The sequence below is a fragment of the Carassius gibelio genome, chromosome B15, assembly GCF_023724105.1.
Source record: "Carassius gibelio isolate Cgi1373 ecotype wild population from Czech Republic chromosome B15, carGib1.2-hapl.c, whole genome shotgun sequence".
Classification (NCBI taxonomy): domain Eukaryota; kingdom Metazoa; phylum Chordata; class Actinopteri; order Cypriniformes; family Cyprinidae; genus Carassius; species Carassius gibelio.
Genome location: NC_068410.1, coordinates 18,080,494 through 18,096,555, shown reverse-complemented (window position 1 = coordinate 18,096,555; position 16,062 = coordinate 18,080,494). Strand labels below are relative to the sequence as shown.

The 16,062-nt window shown below is 35.0% G+C and overlaps 1 protein-coding gene across 1 annotated transcript; it reads left to right on the top strand.

Moving 5' to 3' along the window:
- Positions 1 to 2,147: 2,147 nt before the first annotated feature.
- Positions 2,148 to 13,014, top strand: LOC127973066 (calcium-activated chloride channel regulator 1-like). The gene is made up of 14 exons (XM_052577097.1): positions 2,148 to 2,326; positions 2,433 to 2,570; positions 2,676 to 2,826; positions 2,952 to 3,057; positions 3,143 to 3,311; positions 6,853 to 7,080; positions 7,195 to 7,419; positions 7,584 to 7,764; positions 7,870 to 7,976; positions 8,061 to 8,276; positions 8,490 to 8,754; positions 8,854 to 9,004; positions 12,180 to 12,400; positions 12,575 to 13,014. Exons 1-14 carry the CDS (start codon positions 2,177 to 2,179, stop codon positions 13,012 to 13,014), a joined length of 2,748 nt encoding a protein of 915 aa, XP_052433057.1. The 5' UTR covers positions 2,148 to 2,176.
- Positions 13,015 to 16,062: the final 3,048 nt, after the last annotated feature.

The window sequence follows — 16,062 nt, the reverse complement described above, 5'->3', positions numbered from 1 at the left end:
CTGACGAAGCTGGACCAATGACAGTCGATTGTATTTAATTGAAAAGGATTTTTATAAAAGCCTATTATTGATGATTTCAGTTTTGTTTATCATGTAGAATTCTGAGGACTGAATATAATGTCATAATTATTCATTTAGGAGCACAAATGTCCACCGTAAAAAAAACAAGCCCTGGAATTCGGATGTGTGTCTATGATTCTGATTCTGCTTTCTGAGCCGTCAAGCGCCCCCTGGTGGAAGACTACAATAACATCTGCTGCCAGGTGGTTTCTGCTCCCTCTTCTGGTTGAAAAACATTACACTGTCACCTCGTTACTGCCACATAGTGTATCGGAGTACCTGTGTTGATACTTTTTTTTTTTTACAGTATATGGTTGATTCACGTAGTAATTGTGAGTAATGTGTGCACATTTTAATTGTGTTCAGCATTAATAATAATCAAGGGAAATTATCAAGGGAAACTGGCAAAAAAGAGGGAACATTTTTATAATATTAATTTTCACCACTTAATTAATTAATTATCCATTTTTTGTTTTTGTTTTTTTATGTGAGAATGTGCCCCCATCTCAATTCAAACAGCTGAGTTTTTTTTTTTCACCAACACTTGAGCAACTAATACTAGCAATTTTTATTTTTATTTTTTTTCTTGAAAAACAAAAACACAGCTATATGTTCTGTGCTAGACTAACTGAGACTTGTCATTGCACTTGTATACTGTTGTTGTTCTCTTGTTGGTCTGATTGCTTCTATTGTTCTTATTTGTAAGTCGCTTTGGATAAAAGTGTCTGCTAAATGATTAAATGTAAATGCAAATATTGCTTGCAAAGGGTGCCATGGAAACCTTAAGTCTCCTTAACAAACAGCGAGTTTTTACAGCCAATACTGAAAGACCCATACATTCATATCCAAGCAGCCCCCATTACAGATTGTTCTTGAGATTTGCATTGGAGGGAGTGTCCTTTTTAGTACATGGTCCTTCCATTCGGACTGTCTGTACATCATTGCAGCCAAGTGTTATCTGACTCCCATACCATGCGGGACCTTTCTTGGAATTATATAGATTGTGCAAGTTTGGATTATGCCTAAATGCATCATTCATGTTCATCATTCATGTTGGGTACTGTGTGTCCCTCAGGGTATTTCAGAGGATGCTCAACCTCATGACAGCCGCCTCCTCAGTTTTTCCCCTGGAGGTGCTACACATGCAGCCCCTCCAGTATTGGCTAAAGACCATCACACATCTTGTGCCCTGATATTATGTCAGGGTAACCAATTGTTGTGTCAAAGCTGTGGCTCCTTGGACAACTCCTCGTCTTTCCTTACCAGGCATATAGTTGGGAGCGACCTCCAGGAAGAAGGAAGTCTCAACCTCAATCCTCAAGCTTGGACTGGGGCACTCTGTATGAGGGCAATCCAGCATTCGGCTCCTGGTTGATCCACGAGCAATGCTTAAACATCAACTGCCTTGAAATTATGGCTGTCTGGCCTTGAAAACCTTAGTGCCAGCTTTAAAGGTGCACAATGGTAGCCAGTTACAATTATCTGTGTCCCAACATTTACCTAATAAATCCTATTTAGCACTGTGAAGCTGCTTTGACACAGTCATTTACATTTATGCAGACACTTTTATTTAAAGGGATTTATATTGCATTCAAATAACACATTTTGCTTTCCCTGGGAATCAAACCTATGTCCTTGATGAAAACATCACAATAATCCAAAACTAATAGAAATGACTCCAGTCTATAAACTGGTGTTTTGTGCGTTAGTAAGAAACAAATTCATCATTAATGCATATTAACTTGAAAGCTTCAATTTGCTTCTTTCTCCAAATCTATTTAAATAAAAGAACAAACTCATCTACCGTACATCTTGGTTGGCCTGAGGATGAGTACATTTTCAGCAAATTTTCATTTTTGGGTGAACTATATCTTCGTTGTTGAATATGCAGTTTACCAACAGAGATGACTGCACAGAAGTGAATATAGGAATGCAAAGCAAAACAGTATTAAACATTAGTAGTGCCATAAACATTTTGACAATGTGATGACATTTTTTTTTCCTGACAGAAATTTGATTGATACCATCACTTCATGCCAGTAAAGATTCTTTCTATTTGACTTGACATTGTTCAAAACAGGGTTCGGGGGTTGCTGTTCATCTGTACTCCAGAGTTATGGACTCACGCACGGTGTTTGTCTTATTATGGATGTTGCTGTTGTCCACCTCCACTGCAATCAAACTAGATGGAAATGGTTATGTTGACATTGTCATTGCAATCAGTTCAAAAGTACCACAGGATAACAGACTTGTTGATAAAATCAAGGTGAATATGTACTGTTTTGTCTATTTAATAAACTAGATGTACTTCAATGGTTTTTACATTTTCTTTAATATATTTTCAAATTTTATCTTTTCACTTCTTCTGACAGGAGATGGTCACTGAGGGGTCGTTTTACCTTTATGATGCATTGGATAGAAAGGTATATTTCAGAGAAGCTACAATACTAGTCCCACCTCATTGGAATGGTACAAACTTTACCAAAGCAAGAACAGAGTCCTTTGGAAAGGTACATAGAATAATGCCATTTTATCTTGCCTGCCAAATATTGTTAACAAATAAATGACTTCACTTGCATAGGATGCTTCTCAGACCAATTCTGTGTGAAATACAGGCCAAAATAAGAATTGATAATGCTAATCCATCTTACGGATATGAACCATACACTAATCAATATGGAGAATGTGGAGCTGAGGCAGAGTACATTCATTTCACTCCAGAATACCTCCTGAATGACACTTTAATTAAGCTTTATGGATCAAGAGGTGAATATTATTTATATTCCTTCAACACTTAGATATTTATCGTGAAATAGAAAAAAAAAAGTTGGAAAGGTCTATTAATTCAGTATTATGTTTGTTTTATAAGCAGTTTGCTTTTTTGTTTGCAGGAAGGGTCTTTGTGCATGAATGGGCTCATCTGAGATGGGGCGTGTTTGACGAATGCAATGGAGAAAAGCCATTTTACCACTCTAATGGCCGTATTGAAGCTACAAGGTGATAACAAAAAGAAAGCATACGATTAAAAATCATATGATTTCCTTGGAAATTATCTCAACCACTGTTTCCTGCTTATATTTAGGTGTAGCAAAAACATTAAAGGTCAGTTTTATGAAGTTACTGCTGAAGGATCTGTTCAACAGTGCCACATTGATCCACAAACTTCACTACCTACCAAAGGGTGCAAGTTTTTTCTTGACAGAAATCAAATCATAAACAGCTCAATTATGTTCTTACCGGGTCTGGATGCCGTAAGTATTGATTGCACACAAGTCCCACATGAATACAGTAACAAATATCAGCAAACTATGAGTTGATTAATTACATGAGTTTTGTTCATGGTTTTATTCATGCAGATATTGTGGTCTGGATCAAATGGATCACTCAGGGCATGTCTAATCCATGTTCCTGTATGCAGTTGTAATTGTCTTTACCTTGTCAACCATGTCAACTTAACCAGAGCTCAAATTTCTGATTTGTAATGTATTTATTTATTTATTAATTTATTTATATAGATTAGTTTTTTTTTTTTAAGAAAGGTAAACATACAGTGGTGGCCAAACTTGTTAGAGCATTTGGCATATTTAGGAGGTTTCAGTTGTTTTTGTTGTATTGGGCATTAAATACATATAAAAACAAAAACCCCTAAAACCAAGTATTGCTGAAACTACAGTACATGTGACAGAAGGAATCTGATAGAACATTAAAAAATGATGGACTGGCCCCCTCAAAGTCTACACCTCAAACCCATCGTGCAAATTTGGGGCGAGTTGGAAAATAAACTGGACAGATCTATTATAGATTTAAAATAAAGGCTTTGGCTTGAGTTGTAGAAGGCATGGGATAACATTAGTGTTGAAGTTTGCAATAAATATATTGACACTATGCCAATGCCAGAGAGATGTGCTGCTGTATTTTCTGCAAAAGGTGGACATGCCAAATATTAAAGTTAAAAGTGGATAAAAACAGTATGACTCATTTCATTTGATATTTGTTGTGCTCAGACCTTCTGCATGTTTCATGAACATTATGGAATGAAATAATTTTCTGATCTGTCAGGTGTTCTAACAGTTTTGGTCGCAACTGTATATAGTGAGGAAAGACAAAATATTAAATGTCAGGGATGTAATTTACTGAGTAATCCACTATTTTGTTTGTCAAAATGTAAATTTTCAAGAGTCAGAACCAAATTACAGGGAAGTAAAAATGACTCCTTCTATCAAAACAACTGCACTGAACACAGTGCCATAAATATTATTTTCCCAAAGTTGATGTGCCTATAACTGTATGTATTAAATATATCTTAATGTGATTTTAGATTCTAGTTCCTAATATACTTTTATTCTGGTATCTTCATTTTCAAGGCCATATATCATTCAGTCTCAGAAATATGGGGACCTCAATAAGGCTCGATAATCAGATTGTTGAAAAATGCCTACTTTGAGAGGTCCAAAACCAAATGTTGTTCACTTTGCAAACAGCTGATACTTGTTTTATTTAAAGGGCTATGCATAAAAAATAAACAATGCTGAAACTAAAAATAGTCCTTCCTTCTATCAAGACAATTGCAGACAAAATACCTATTTGAGTGCCATAAATAGTATTTATCCACAATTTGCATGTCTGTAACTCAAAATATTAAAGATGTCTTAAAATCATTTAAGATTCTGGTTCCTAAGAAACGTTTTCTTTTGGAATCTTAATTTGTACGGTATTTAGGCTTGATAAAAAGAAAAAAAAAGAAGTTACAGCATTTGGTTTAAGCCTACGCTTATTTATATCAATCACCACTAGTGTTGTTTTTGGTGGCCTGTTTTAATTTGAGTTTTAGTCCAGTCTTTGTGTGAAGCTGTCATTTTAGTTTTTATTAGTTTTAGTCATGTTCATACTATTTTTAGTCTATTCACGTTTTAGTGAGCATTTTAATCTTATTTTAGTCAGAATTATCCATGAAAATTGATGACATTTAGTACCTAGTAGTATAGATGAAAACAAAATTTTATTTCAGCCAAACCCATTTCAAATAAGGTTATCTTATTATATTATTGTTACCTTATAGACTCAAGAATGCATCCATTCCAGACACGGAAGACACTTTGATTTTAATTTACAACGTTTATTTTACCAACCAAACATGTTAGAAGTACATAAATCGGTCCCTTTCTCTGTGTCAGACTTAACTTTGTTTGTTGTCGTCTTCTAAATAATAGCGATTCATTACTTCTAAATATAGTCATTCATTCATCACGTAACAGCTAAACTTAAAGAAAATCTTGAGATAAATGAAGGGCAAACTAACAGAAAAAAATTATGAATACAAGAATGCAACAGAGGAAGTAACTTAAAAGTCCTCACACAAGACAGGGGAAAATGAGTCAGGAATAGTAGAGGAAAGAGTGGAAAATTTAATTAACACATATTATGAGAGAAATTAAGTAAGAAAGTGTTATATAGATGGCAGCAGTATTGGGATAATGAGACTAAAGAGAGCAATACAAAGACAATTTTGGAAGAGGAAGAAGTATTGGAAGAAACAGGAAAAAGGAAAATAATCTCAAGATTAAGAATAGGGCATCCAGGTCTGAACAAAATGCTTAATGTGATATCTAAACATCCAAGAGGATTCTGTGAGTCATATTGACAGAATGAAACTGTTGAACGTGATTATTAACTGTAGAAAGTATGATGAAGAGAGAAAGTGGTTACGATAAAAAGTATGGAGGGTAGAGTGAAAATAGTTAACATTAAAAATATATTAGATTCAGCAGCCTGATCTCACAATCAAAACGTACATATTTAGACGTTAATTAAAACTGTCCAATACGTATGTGCCTTTACGTATTTACAGTGTCATTTACATATTATCTGGACATTATTACAGGTTCGATACATATCGAAATTTACGTAAAACCAACCTCAAATACGTACAGATAAAACGTGTTCTCTGACCAGTCAGTTATCCATAGAAATTTGCTCATGAAGCTGCTTTTCGATGCGTATCGGATAAATTTTTTTAATATTTATGTATATTTTCCCTTTTTATAATTTTTTTCAAATAAATGTAAGATCCCTATACCTCACCCGAACCTAAACCTACCCATTTTATATAGAATGTTAAAAGAATAAAACATAATAAAACACAATTTTAGTAAAAATACTAAAACGTTATTTTGAGCCACTAACGTTAATCTTACACCTACCCCTAAAACTACCCATAACCATTTCTTAAAACTACATAACGTAAGTTAACTGTTATAAATAAACAAATAACAGACAAACAAACAGCGACACAGAGTCGAGTGGTTATAATGCAATCGTTAGCCTATTTTTTTACAAAAACTGTTTCTACGGGCCATAATGTAACATATAAGTTAATAGAGCCCTTTATACATTATCATGTATCTTTAGAAATAAATAATGGAAAAATGGAGTCTTTAAACGCCTCAGATGTAAAGTTATTCGCTGTCAAAGTGACACCAAAATGAATGGGAGTCAATGGGAATGCTAACGCAAGTGAAGTTCTGCTACAAGATGGCAGCACGCAGCCGACTTCAACTTCCGGTCGACTTCCTTGCCCCCTGCGCAGTACCGATTTCAAATGTCTATCAACTGAAACACGACATGTCGCAATCTGTGACGAATTATGTGAGAACCAATGAGAGTTCGATATCAGTGCCGTAAACCATGTCGTAACGTTCACGACGTAAGTCACAGGAATGGGTATTTTGAAATTATTTGAGATGCTTACCCTGTTTAATGCACTTTTATTTATAAAGAAAATCCTGTTTCCAGGTGACTGCATTTTGTCAAGAAAATGAGCACAATTATGAAGCTCCAAACATGCAAAATAAAAAATGTGGCAAAGCAACATGGACTGTAATATTTGAGGATTCTGTGGATAAAGACGTACTTCGTTCTCTGAAACCACTCCAGTCCCGTCCACCACCACCATCTTTCAAACTTGTGCAGCGAAAGCAACGGGTCGTTTGCCTCATCCTTGATGTCTCAGGAAGCATGGGAGTATGTGATAACAGACATTAACTTAGTCTAAAAAAAAGATGCTACCATAAAAACCTTTTCTTGTTACCAGTGCTAAAAAAAAAAGTTCTTCTTCTTTTTTCTCCCATTTTCTAGGGCTCTAGAATTCTTCAACTTCAACAGGCTGCCACACATTTCCTGCGGAACATCATTGAGGATCAAGCCAGTGTTGGAATTGTACAGTTTAGTACTATGGCTTCTACTCTGAGAAAATTGACTACTATTGACAGTGACACCACAAGAGAAAATCTGATCAAATTGTTGCCAAATGTAGCAGCTGGATCGACAAACATGTGCTTGGGCCTTAGTCAAGGCTTACAGGTGCTATATTAATTGTACTAGCATGGATTTTTATGTTTGTGATGTATGAAATACATAGAGATTATTCTATGCCACTCACATTTCACTGCTGGTTATATATGCTCTATATAATTGTGTATGTGACGAATAAAAATCTTGAATGTCAGTGATCCTTTATGTTTCAGGTACTTCGAGAGGACAATGGGGATGCATTAGGAGATGAAATCATCTTTCTGACAGATGGTCAGGCAACGGACAGAATTGCTGATTGTGTTCCATCTGCAATACAAAGCGGTGCCATTATACACACACTAGCTTTTGGCAATAGTGCATCTTATGTACTGACAGAAATGGCAAACAAAACTGGTAAGTGATATCACACAGTTAATAACTTACTGTAACAATCTCAGTGTAGTTTATTATTAAATGCAGTTTATTAATAAATGCAAAAATGTGCCATGTTGAAAACAGGGGGTAAATTTTTATCAACCAATGATAAGACCACATCTAACCAGTTAATGGATGCATTTGCTTCAATTACATTATCAACTGGAGATTACACAAACGAACCAGTTCAGGTTTGTCAAGTTTTCCCTTGCCCACAATACATTTATTACTCTGAGAGTGTAATTAATCATAGTCATTTTTTATCATTGCTTTAGCTAGAGAGTATTGGAGCAAGAACATCTGGTTGGTTCAATGGGACAGTATCAGTGGATCAGACCGTTGGGAACAAAACCAGCTTTGTAATAATCTATGAAATAAGTTCTCCTAGCATTTACATACAGTCACCAAGTGGCTCAGTCTATACTCAGACAAATATGAGTCATGATGGATTACAGAAAACCGTCAGTTTAAAAATTTCAGGAACTGCAGAGGTATGATAACCCTTATGAACCATTTGTCTGTTATATTTATAGCTCAAACCATTAACATGTAGGCCTATTATTTTAACACAATAAAAGGCATCAAGAGTATTAGACAAACATTCAACAACAACTTCAAAATGAGAAGGATATTATTACTGATGATTCAGCTGATGCACTTACAGCAAACCCTTAATGATATGGTTTTACTCTTATGTTTGGTAGCATGGGGATTGGAAGTTCAGTATACAAACTGCAGTACTTCAGGCTTTAACGCTAACAGTAACAAGTCAAGCAACACAAGCTGATGTTCCTCCTATCATTGTCAAAACCCGCATGAATCAGAAGTTCTGTGATGGCACTAAACCCATGATAGTGTTTGCTGAGGTTAGTCAGAATTACAGGCCTGTAATAAATGCTGAAGTGTGGGCTACACTGGAGTCGGAAACTGGCTACATACATACATTACAACTGCTGGACAATGGAGCGGGTAAATTAACCTAAATAAAATATTAATGAAAAAAAATAAATAAAGTGTAAGGTACTTTTTCAAACTTTTGCTAATAAGTCACAGAACCATCTTTTACAGGAGCTGATGCTTTTCAAGATGATGGAATCTATTCCAGATATTTCACACAGATGGTAAATGGGAGAAGCAGCCTGAAAGTAAGAGTGACGAATCAAGATGGAAAAACCAAATTTGGTGTCGTAGACGTACCTGGATGTGTGATAAATGGTAAACCCTGAGATCACATCTCATAGAAGATTTTAGCATTGTGATGGACAGGGCAGCTGCTAGCCAAATGGGTGCCCTAAGCAGATGTCTATTGTGCCAACTCCCCAAATTATTATGGAAGAAGAAAAAAAAAAAAAAAAAACACATACTATCGGGGTCAAAATAGAACGTTAAAAAAATATAAAAGTAAATCACTAAATAGTAATTAAATTGTATTATTTACATAATGCAGTTGTAGCTAGACAGTTGCCTGTGGCTATGATTTTACTACAATTGTCTAATCGATTTTATAATCTCAAGCATTCGAAAATGACACAAAATAAATTTTTACTTCAATAAAACCAAGCATAAGTTTTTGTAAGGGTTGTGATGTCCACACATTTTTGCTGAAGAAATTATAGAGGCTAGCATTTCTATTGCAAAAAAGGTGGCCAAGTGGATATTTGAATTAAATGTTTGGTCACTATTAAAAACAAGGATTTGATCATCCTGTAAATGTTACAACAGCAATTAGCAGCCCTTTGTAGTGCATTTGTAGTTGTAGGCATTTGTAATAATAGCCTATGTGATGTACATAAATTGTTTATTTTGTGTTACATTACGCATTTTAACAGTGTTATTCAATGAAACCATACAATTATTATTAATTAACCAATCATTATTGCCTCATTATTGTTTGCATATAATGGATTTTATGGCATTTTAAAGGTTGTTGTTCGCTTAGGTCGGTTTTTAATACCACAAAAATATTAAAGATATTTTTAATATTAAAAATATTAATATTTTGAAGAATCAAAGCCATGGTTAATAGTAGTTACAATTGCTACAATAACTTTTTTTTTTTTTTTTCGTAGTGAAATTATGGTTAATTTTCAGAATGGAACATGGAAACTTTAAGAGTTTAAGAGTTTTACCCCCAGTCCGACACCCCTGGCTACAGCTACATGAAAGTACTTAGAATTATATAAGTGTCTTTATTAAACAAGGAAACGCAAACAAATTATACCTATTTCGTTTTGAAGAGTTCGCAAAATATGTGCACGATCTGTTAAATAAACAAAATTAGAAAAGCCTATTTAAATTTTAAAGAGTCAGTTACCTTATTTGTTATTACTGGAATTTCTGTAATTTTTGCTGCCGCTGCATACTGCTTTTAACAATTCGCTAATACAATCTGAATTCTATGATACTGCTGCTCCACTCCATGAAAGTACTATAATTGCTTTAAGCCCAACTGAATACACAAATAGTAAATTCCAGTTTTAGAGTGTCCTACTATTAGCTACATTGTACATGGGCTACTGATTGGAAATTATTATTTATCTTTAAACTATCCCTAAACATGACTTCAATAAAGAACTCTTCACTGTTGCTGATCCAAGGTAGCAAATGAAACAGAGATGTGGCCCCTTTAAGAGTGAGCGCTCCCTCTATTGAGTGCATTGCAATATGGCGTGTATAAGTGGGTATACTATTTTCTGTTGCTCATTAAGTTGTTATGGTTATAAAGGCAAGCTGTTGACAGTATGACATTTATGAAAGATGGTTATACGGTTCTGACCATTTGCTATACTGCAGTTATATGAACAAGACATGCTTAATAATTACTCCTCTCATGAATACCCTACCCTTAATTTTACAACTTGTATGTTTTCTAAAAAATTTAATTAAAAAATGTAAATCTGACCAATCCAATAATGCACTGAAATCAGAGTGAAGACCGTTTACTTGTCGAAGTTAGCTGTTAAGTTTCAGAGAAACTCTGAAAATGTGCTGCAAGAATCTCAAGTAAATGCTAGCCAACCATATAAATGCAACGGAATAAGCTCACTGGCTGCATATGCAGCATGAACCAATAAGATTGTGCCAAGTCATTTAACTCTTGGAATATCATCAGTTATGTTAACAACCCGTCAGCCTGCACCAATAGAGATTCATGACTGAACTAATATATATATATATATATATATATATATATATATATATATATATATATATATATATATATATATATATATATATATATATATAAACAAGATTGATATTGCTCTTATACATAGTTAATTCCTCAATTAAAACTTGACAGGCTATTGTGCCATCTTAAAGTGATCGTTCACCCAGGGATAGTTTTTTTTTTTTTTTTTTTATGTTTTTGCTGTGATTCCCATCCACTTGCATTATATGACTGAGACACAGAAAACTGTTTGTTTTAAAAATATCAGTTTCTGTTTTACTGAAGAAACAATGTCAACTACATATTGGATGCCCTGGTGGTAAGCAGATAAAAATAAAATGTCATTTTTGGGTGAACTATCCCTTTAAATTAGGTTCTAAAATATGCTCAAATTAAATGAAATATATAACAAAACTACGTTTATTTTCATATTAGATATTTAAAAATATATATTTATAATATTTAGAATCAAATTATGTCTCCATACCACAAACTCTTCATGTGGTTAGGGTTAGGGTTTGGGTTTGATAGCATTATGGGGTGTCCCAAATAAACACATTTTGTCAAGTGGACTTCAACAGAAATCCTGAGCTTTGTTTGCTTAGAGAGCAGTAAACACTACATAGGGAACATGTCAGTTGGAATGCAGCTTGTCAATAATAAACATTTGTTCCTGAATGAATCTGTTTCGAATTAAACATTTATGTTAATGATTCAGTTATTCACTCTTGAATATACTTTACTGGTGTAACCTGCAGAAAGAGTCAATGAATTAATTCACAAACTCAAACTAACTGTTGTATAAATGGTAATATGAAGTCGTCATGATTTTGCCAAGTACAACATGTTCCTGGGTCAACATCTTTTGTTGATTCTGGATCAACATTATTATTAAAAATATAGATTTAGCCCAATCCCTACCCCCAAACCTAACCCTACCCATTCGTAAAATCAGTCGGAAATTAGTGTAGAAGCACCTAACCCTGATTTTAAGCCTAAAACACACATTTCCTGAAAAGTTATATCTGAATTCTGATTGGTTGATTGGAATGTTGTTCAAGGATCAACAAGGATGTTGATCCAGGAACGTGTTGTACTTGGTGAAATCATGATCACCGCATACTGTAACTACCTATAAAGTTGTGTGGAGAAAAACATAGTAATATTAATAATTATAATAATAATAATAACAATAAATTCAGGTGATTCCTCTAATTTCAATTGTAGTGCAGCTGAACCCTCCAAAGCCTCCTGTTTTTGAAGAACCACTTGAGGTTGTAAACTTCACCAGAACATCCACCGGAGAGAGTTTTGAGGTAACTCTTTCAGGCACAGCTCCACCAAATTTCCCTCCTAACAGAATCACAGATCTGAGTGCTGAGATCCAGGAGGACACTGTGCTTCTCAGCTGGACAGCTCCTGGTGAAGACCTCGACCAAGGGACAGGTAAATCATACAATTATACTAGTCTTTTAAGGGTTTTTCATTTGTTTAACATCTTTGCTGACCAAATAAAAGTTGTTTTAAAGTTATATCATAAAATAATTTACATTTAATTGTCTTGCACTGCATGTTTTTTATTATTATTATTATTTTTATTTTATTTTTGTATCGTTTAAGCTAAATCCTATGAGATCAGGTGGAGCTTTGATCTTAAAATGCTTCGATTCAACTTCAGCAATGGTTATTCAGTCAACACAACTGCTGTCACACCTCAGAAGGCTGGATCAGTTGAACAGCATTCATTCAATCTCAATATCACAATCCAAAATGGCACCACACTCTTCTTTGCAGTTAAGTCGGAGGACAAACAAAATGCGAAATCTGAAACCTCCAACATTGCTCAAGCTTCAAAAATCCCCCCTGCTCCGATATCTTCAGAAATATCAAACCCAATCATGATCTGGACAGTTCTTGTCATTTCTCTGTGTTTGGTAACTGTGGTATCATGTTTTATTATTGTTTTAGTCGTGTGTGCAGTGAAACGCAGAAAACGCTCTGCTCAGAGTGATATGGCATTAATTATCGCAAACGAAGGTCAAAACAATCGTTTTGCCTAATTTTACATAAGGGGTATACATATGTACATCCAGCAGCGTTAAAACAATCAATTCCATCAAACAGATTTTTTTTTTACTTTTTTTTTTTTTTTTTTTTTGCAGCATGTGTAATCTTGCACAGATTATTATGAAGGATTTCTGTTTTTCTCTTTTACGTAGGATTCTGTGGACTGACAATATATATTTTCATAATTATTCAGTTTGGTGTACAATTGTCCTCTATAATACAAAACAAGTACTGAACTGTCTGTGCCTCAATTATTGATTCTGCTTTCACGCACCCCTGGTGGAAGACGACCAGTTTCTAATTAGAAAACAGTAACATTTGTTGAGTTTGCTGAGTTCTGCTCCTGCGTGTGGTTGAATAACATTACATTGTGACCATGTTACCTGTAATATCTAGTGTTGATTTTCATAGTTAATTTTCTTTCTTTTCTTTTTCCAAATAAATAAATAAAACACTGAACATCAGAATGGGGAAGAAAGGGTATTTAAGTGACTCTGAATGTGGAATGGGTTTTGGTGCCAGACTGGCTGGTCTGAGTATTTAAAAAATTGCTGATCTTCTGGGATTTTTATGCACAACCATCTCTAGTGTTTACAAATAATGGTCTGAAAAAGAGAAAATATCCAGTGAGCAGCAGTTGTGTGGACAAAAATGCCTTGTTGATGTCAGAGGTCAGAAAAGAATGACTTCAGAAACAAACACAATACAATCAAATGACGGTTTAAGGGTTTCTTGTCCTCTGTAAACTGTAATTTAAATCTGTGTTGGGTAATAAAAAAATAAATAAAAAATAAAAACTCCAAAATTGGAGTTTCCTGGTCTGATGAGCCTCGATTTCTACTTCAGCATTCAGATGGTAGGGTTAGAATTTTCTTAAAGAACATGAAAGCATGGATCCACCCTTCCTTGTCTAAACGGTTCAGCCTGCAGCTGGTGGTGTAATGGTGTCGGGGATATTTTTCTTGCCACACTTTGGGCCCCTTAGTACCAATTGAGCATCGTTTAAACACCACAGCCTACCTGAGTATTGTTGCTGACCATGTCCGTCTACAGTGTACCCATCTTGTGATGGCTACTTCCAGCAGGATAATTCACCATGTCACAAAGCTCAAATCATCCCAGACTGGTTTCTTGAATATTACAATGAGTTCACTTTACTCAAATGTCCTCCACAGTCACCAGATCTCAATCCAATAGAGCACCTTTGGGATTTGGTAGAACGGGAGATTTGCATCATGGATGTGCAATCGACAAATCTGCAGCAACTGTGTGATGCTATCATTTCAATATGGACCAAAATCTCTGACGAATGATGTGTGTGTGTGTGTATATATATAGCATCTCATGGGAACTCCTTCAAGACAGTTGGAATTTCACCATTTCAGGTGACTACCTCTTGAAGCTCATCAAGAGAATGCCAAGAGTGTGCAAAGCAGTAATCAAAGCAAAAAAGTGGCTACTTTGAAGAACCTAGAATATGACGTATTTTCAGTTGTTTCACACTTTTTTGTTATGTATATAATACCATATATAATTCCACATGTGTTAATTCGTTGTTTTGATGCCTTCAGTGTGAATCTACAATTTTCATAGTCATGAAAATAAAGAAAACTCTTTGAATGAGAAGGTGTGTCCAAACTTTTGGTATGTACTGTATATATATATATATATATATATATATATATATATATATATATATATATATATATATATACATATATATACGCACACACAAAGAAAATGCACTTTCTGAGTGAATTTCATTGACTTGCCCCCGACCTTTTAGAGACTATTACAAGATTTTATGTTTTGAGATTTTCGTTGTACTTCTTTGTTATGCTTTTTAAGTACTGGTGTTTTTGGCAGTTGTGTGTCTTGTCTTTGAACAATGGATTTCTTTATTTTTCTTTAACTATCACTTTTCAAGTTATTATTTTATGTAGATGTGTTTACAGCAAGATTATAAAAATAAATAAAAAAATAAAAAAATAAAAAAAATAAAGTGTATCTCAAAATGCCTCACTTGCTTTTTGTTTTAATGTACTGGAATGAAAGTTAGCCGTAAAAGCATTGTTATATAATGAGATTTAATGTCTGCTCTGATAGTGAATGCCAGTAACAGTTCACATTCATTTTTACATTCTCATACACTTACATTTTCATTTCACGTTCACATTATTTGCATTTTACCCATCCAAATTGCACGCACACACTAACCCAGAGCAGTGGGCAGCCATTTATGCTGCAGCACCCAGGGATCAGCTGGGGGTTTTCTGCCTTGCTCAAGGGCACCTCAGTCATTGTATTGCAGACCCAAGACTCTAATCCACAACCTTAGGGATAGGAGTCAAACTCTCTAACCACTAGACTACAACTTTCAGGTTAAGCCAAAAATCTGAACATGTGCTTGTTCTGATCAGTAAATAACCATATAACCCTATAGGGTTCAGTGGCTGACCGCAAGGCACTGCAGAGGGTGGTGAAAACTGCCCAACGCATCACAGGAACACCACTTCCTGCTGTTGAGTACATCCAGAGGAAACGCTGTCTACGTTGATCTCGCAGCATTCTCAAGGACTCCTCTCACCCTGACCATGGACTGTTTAACCTCCTGCCCTCCTGGAGGCGCTTCAGGAGCCTCCGGACAAGGACCACAAGATTCAGGAACAGCTTTTTCCCTAAAGCTGTCTCCTTGCTGAACTCTGCCCTCTGACACCCCTCAACACCCCCCCCCCCCCACACACACACACACACTACACACACAGACTCCTCCCCCTCTTCAACACTACATCTGACTGATTTATTTATTTTTTCACAACAAGCAAAAAACAGTAACCTGTTATTACTTGCACTACTGTTTGTTCATTCAGGAACACTGTACAATCCATTTGCACACTGAAATATTTTCTATGCACTTTACTGTCCATTGCAATACTGTAAATTATGTTCATAGTTCTGCCTATAGTGTACATACACTTTTACATAATAGTATGTTCATAGTACACCTATCTGTATATCATGCTAATAGTATTTAAAATCTG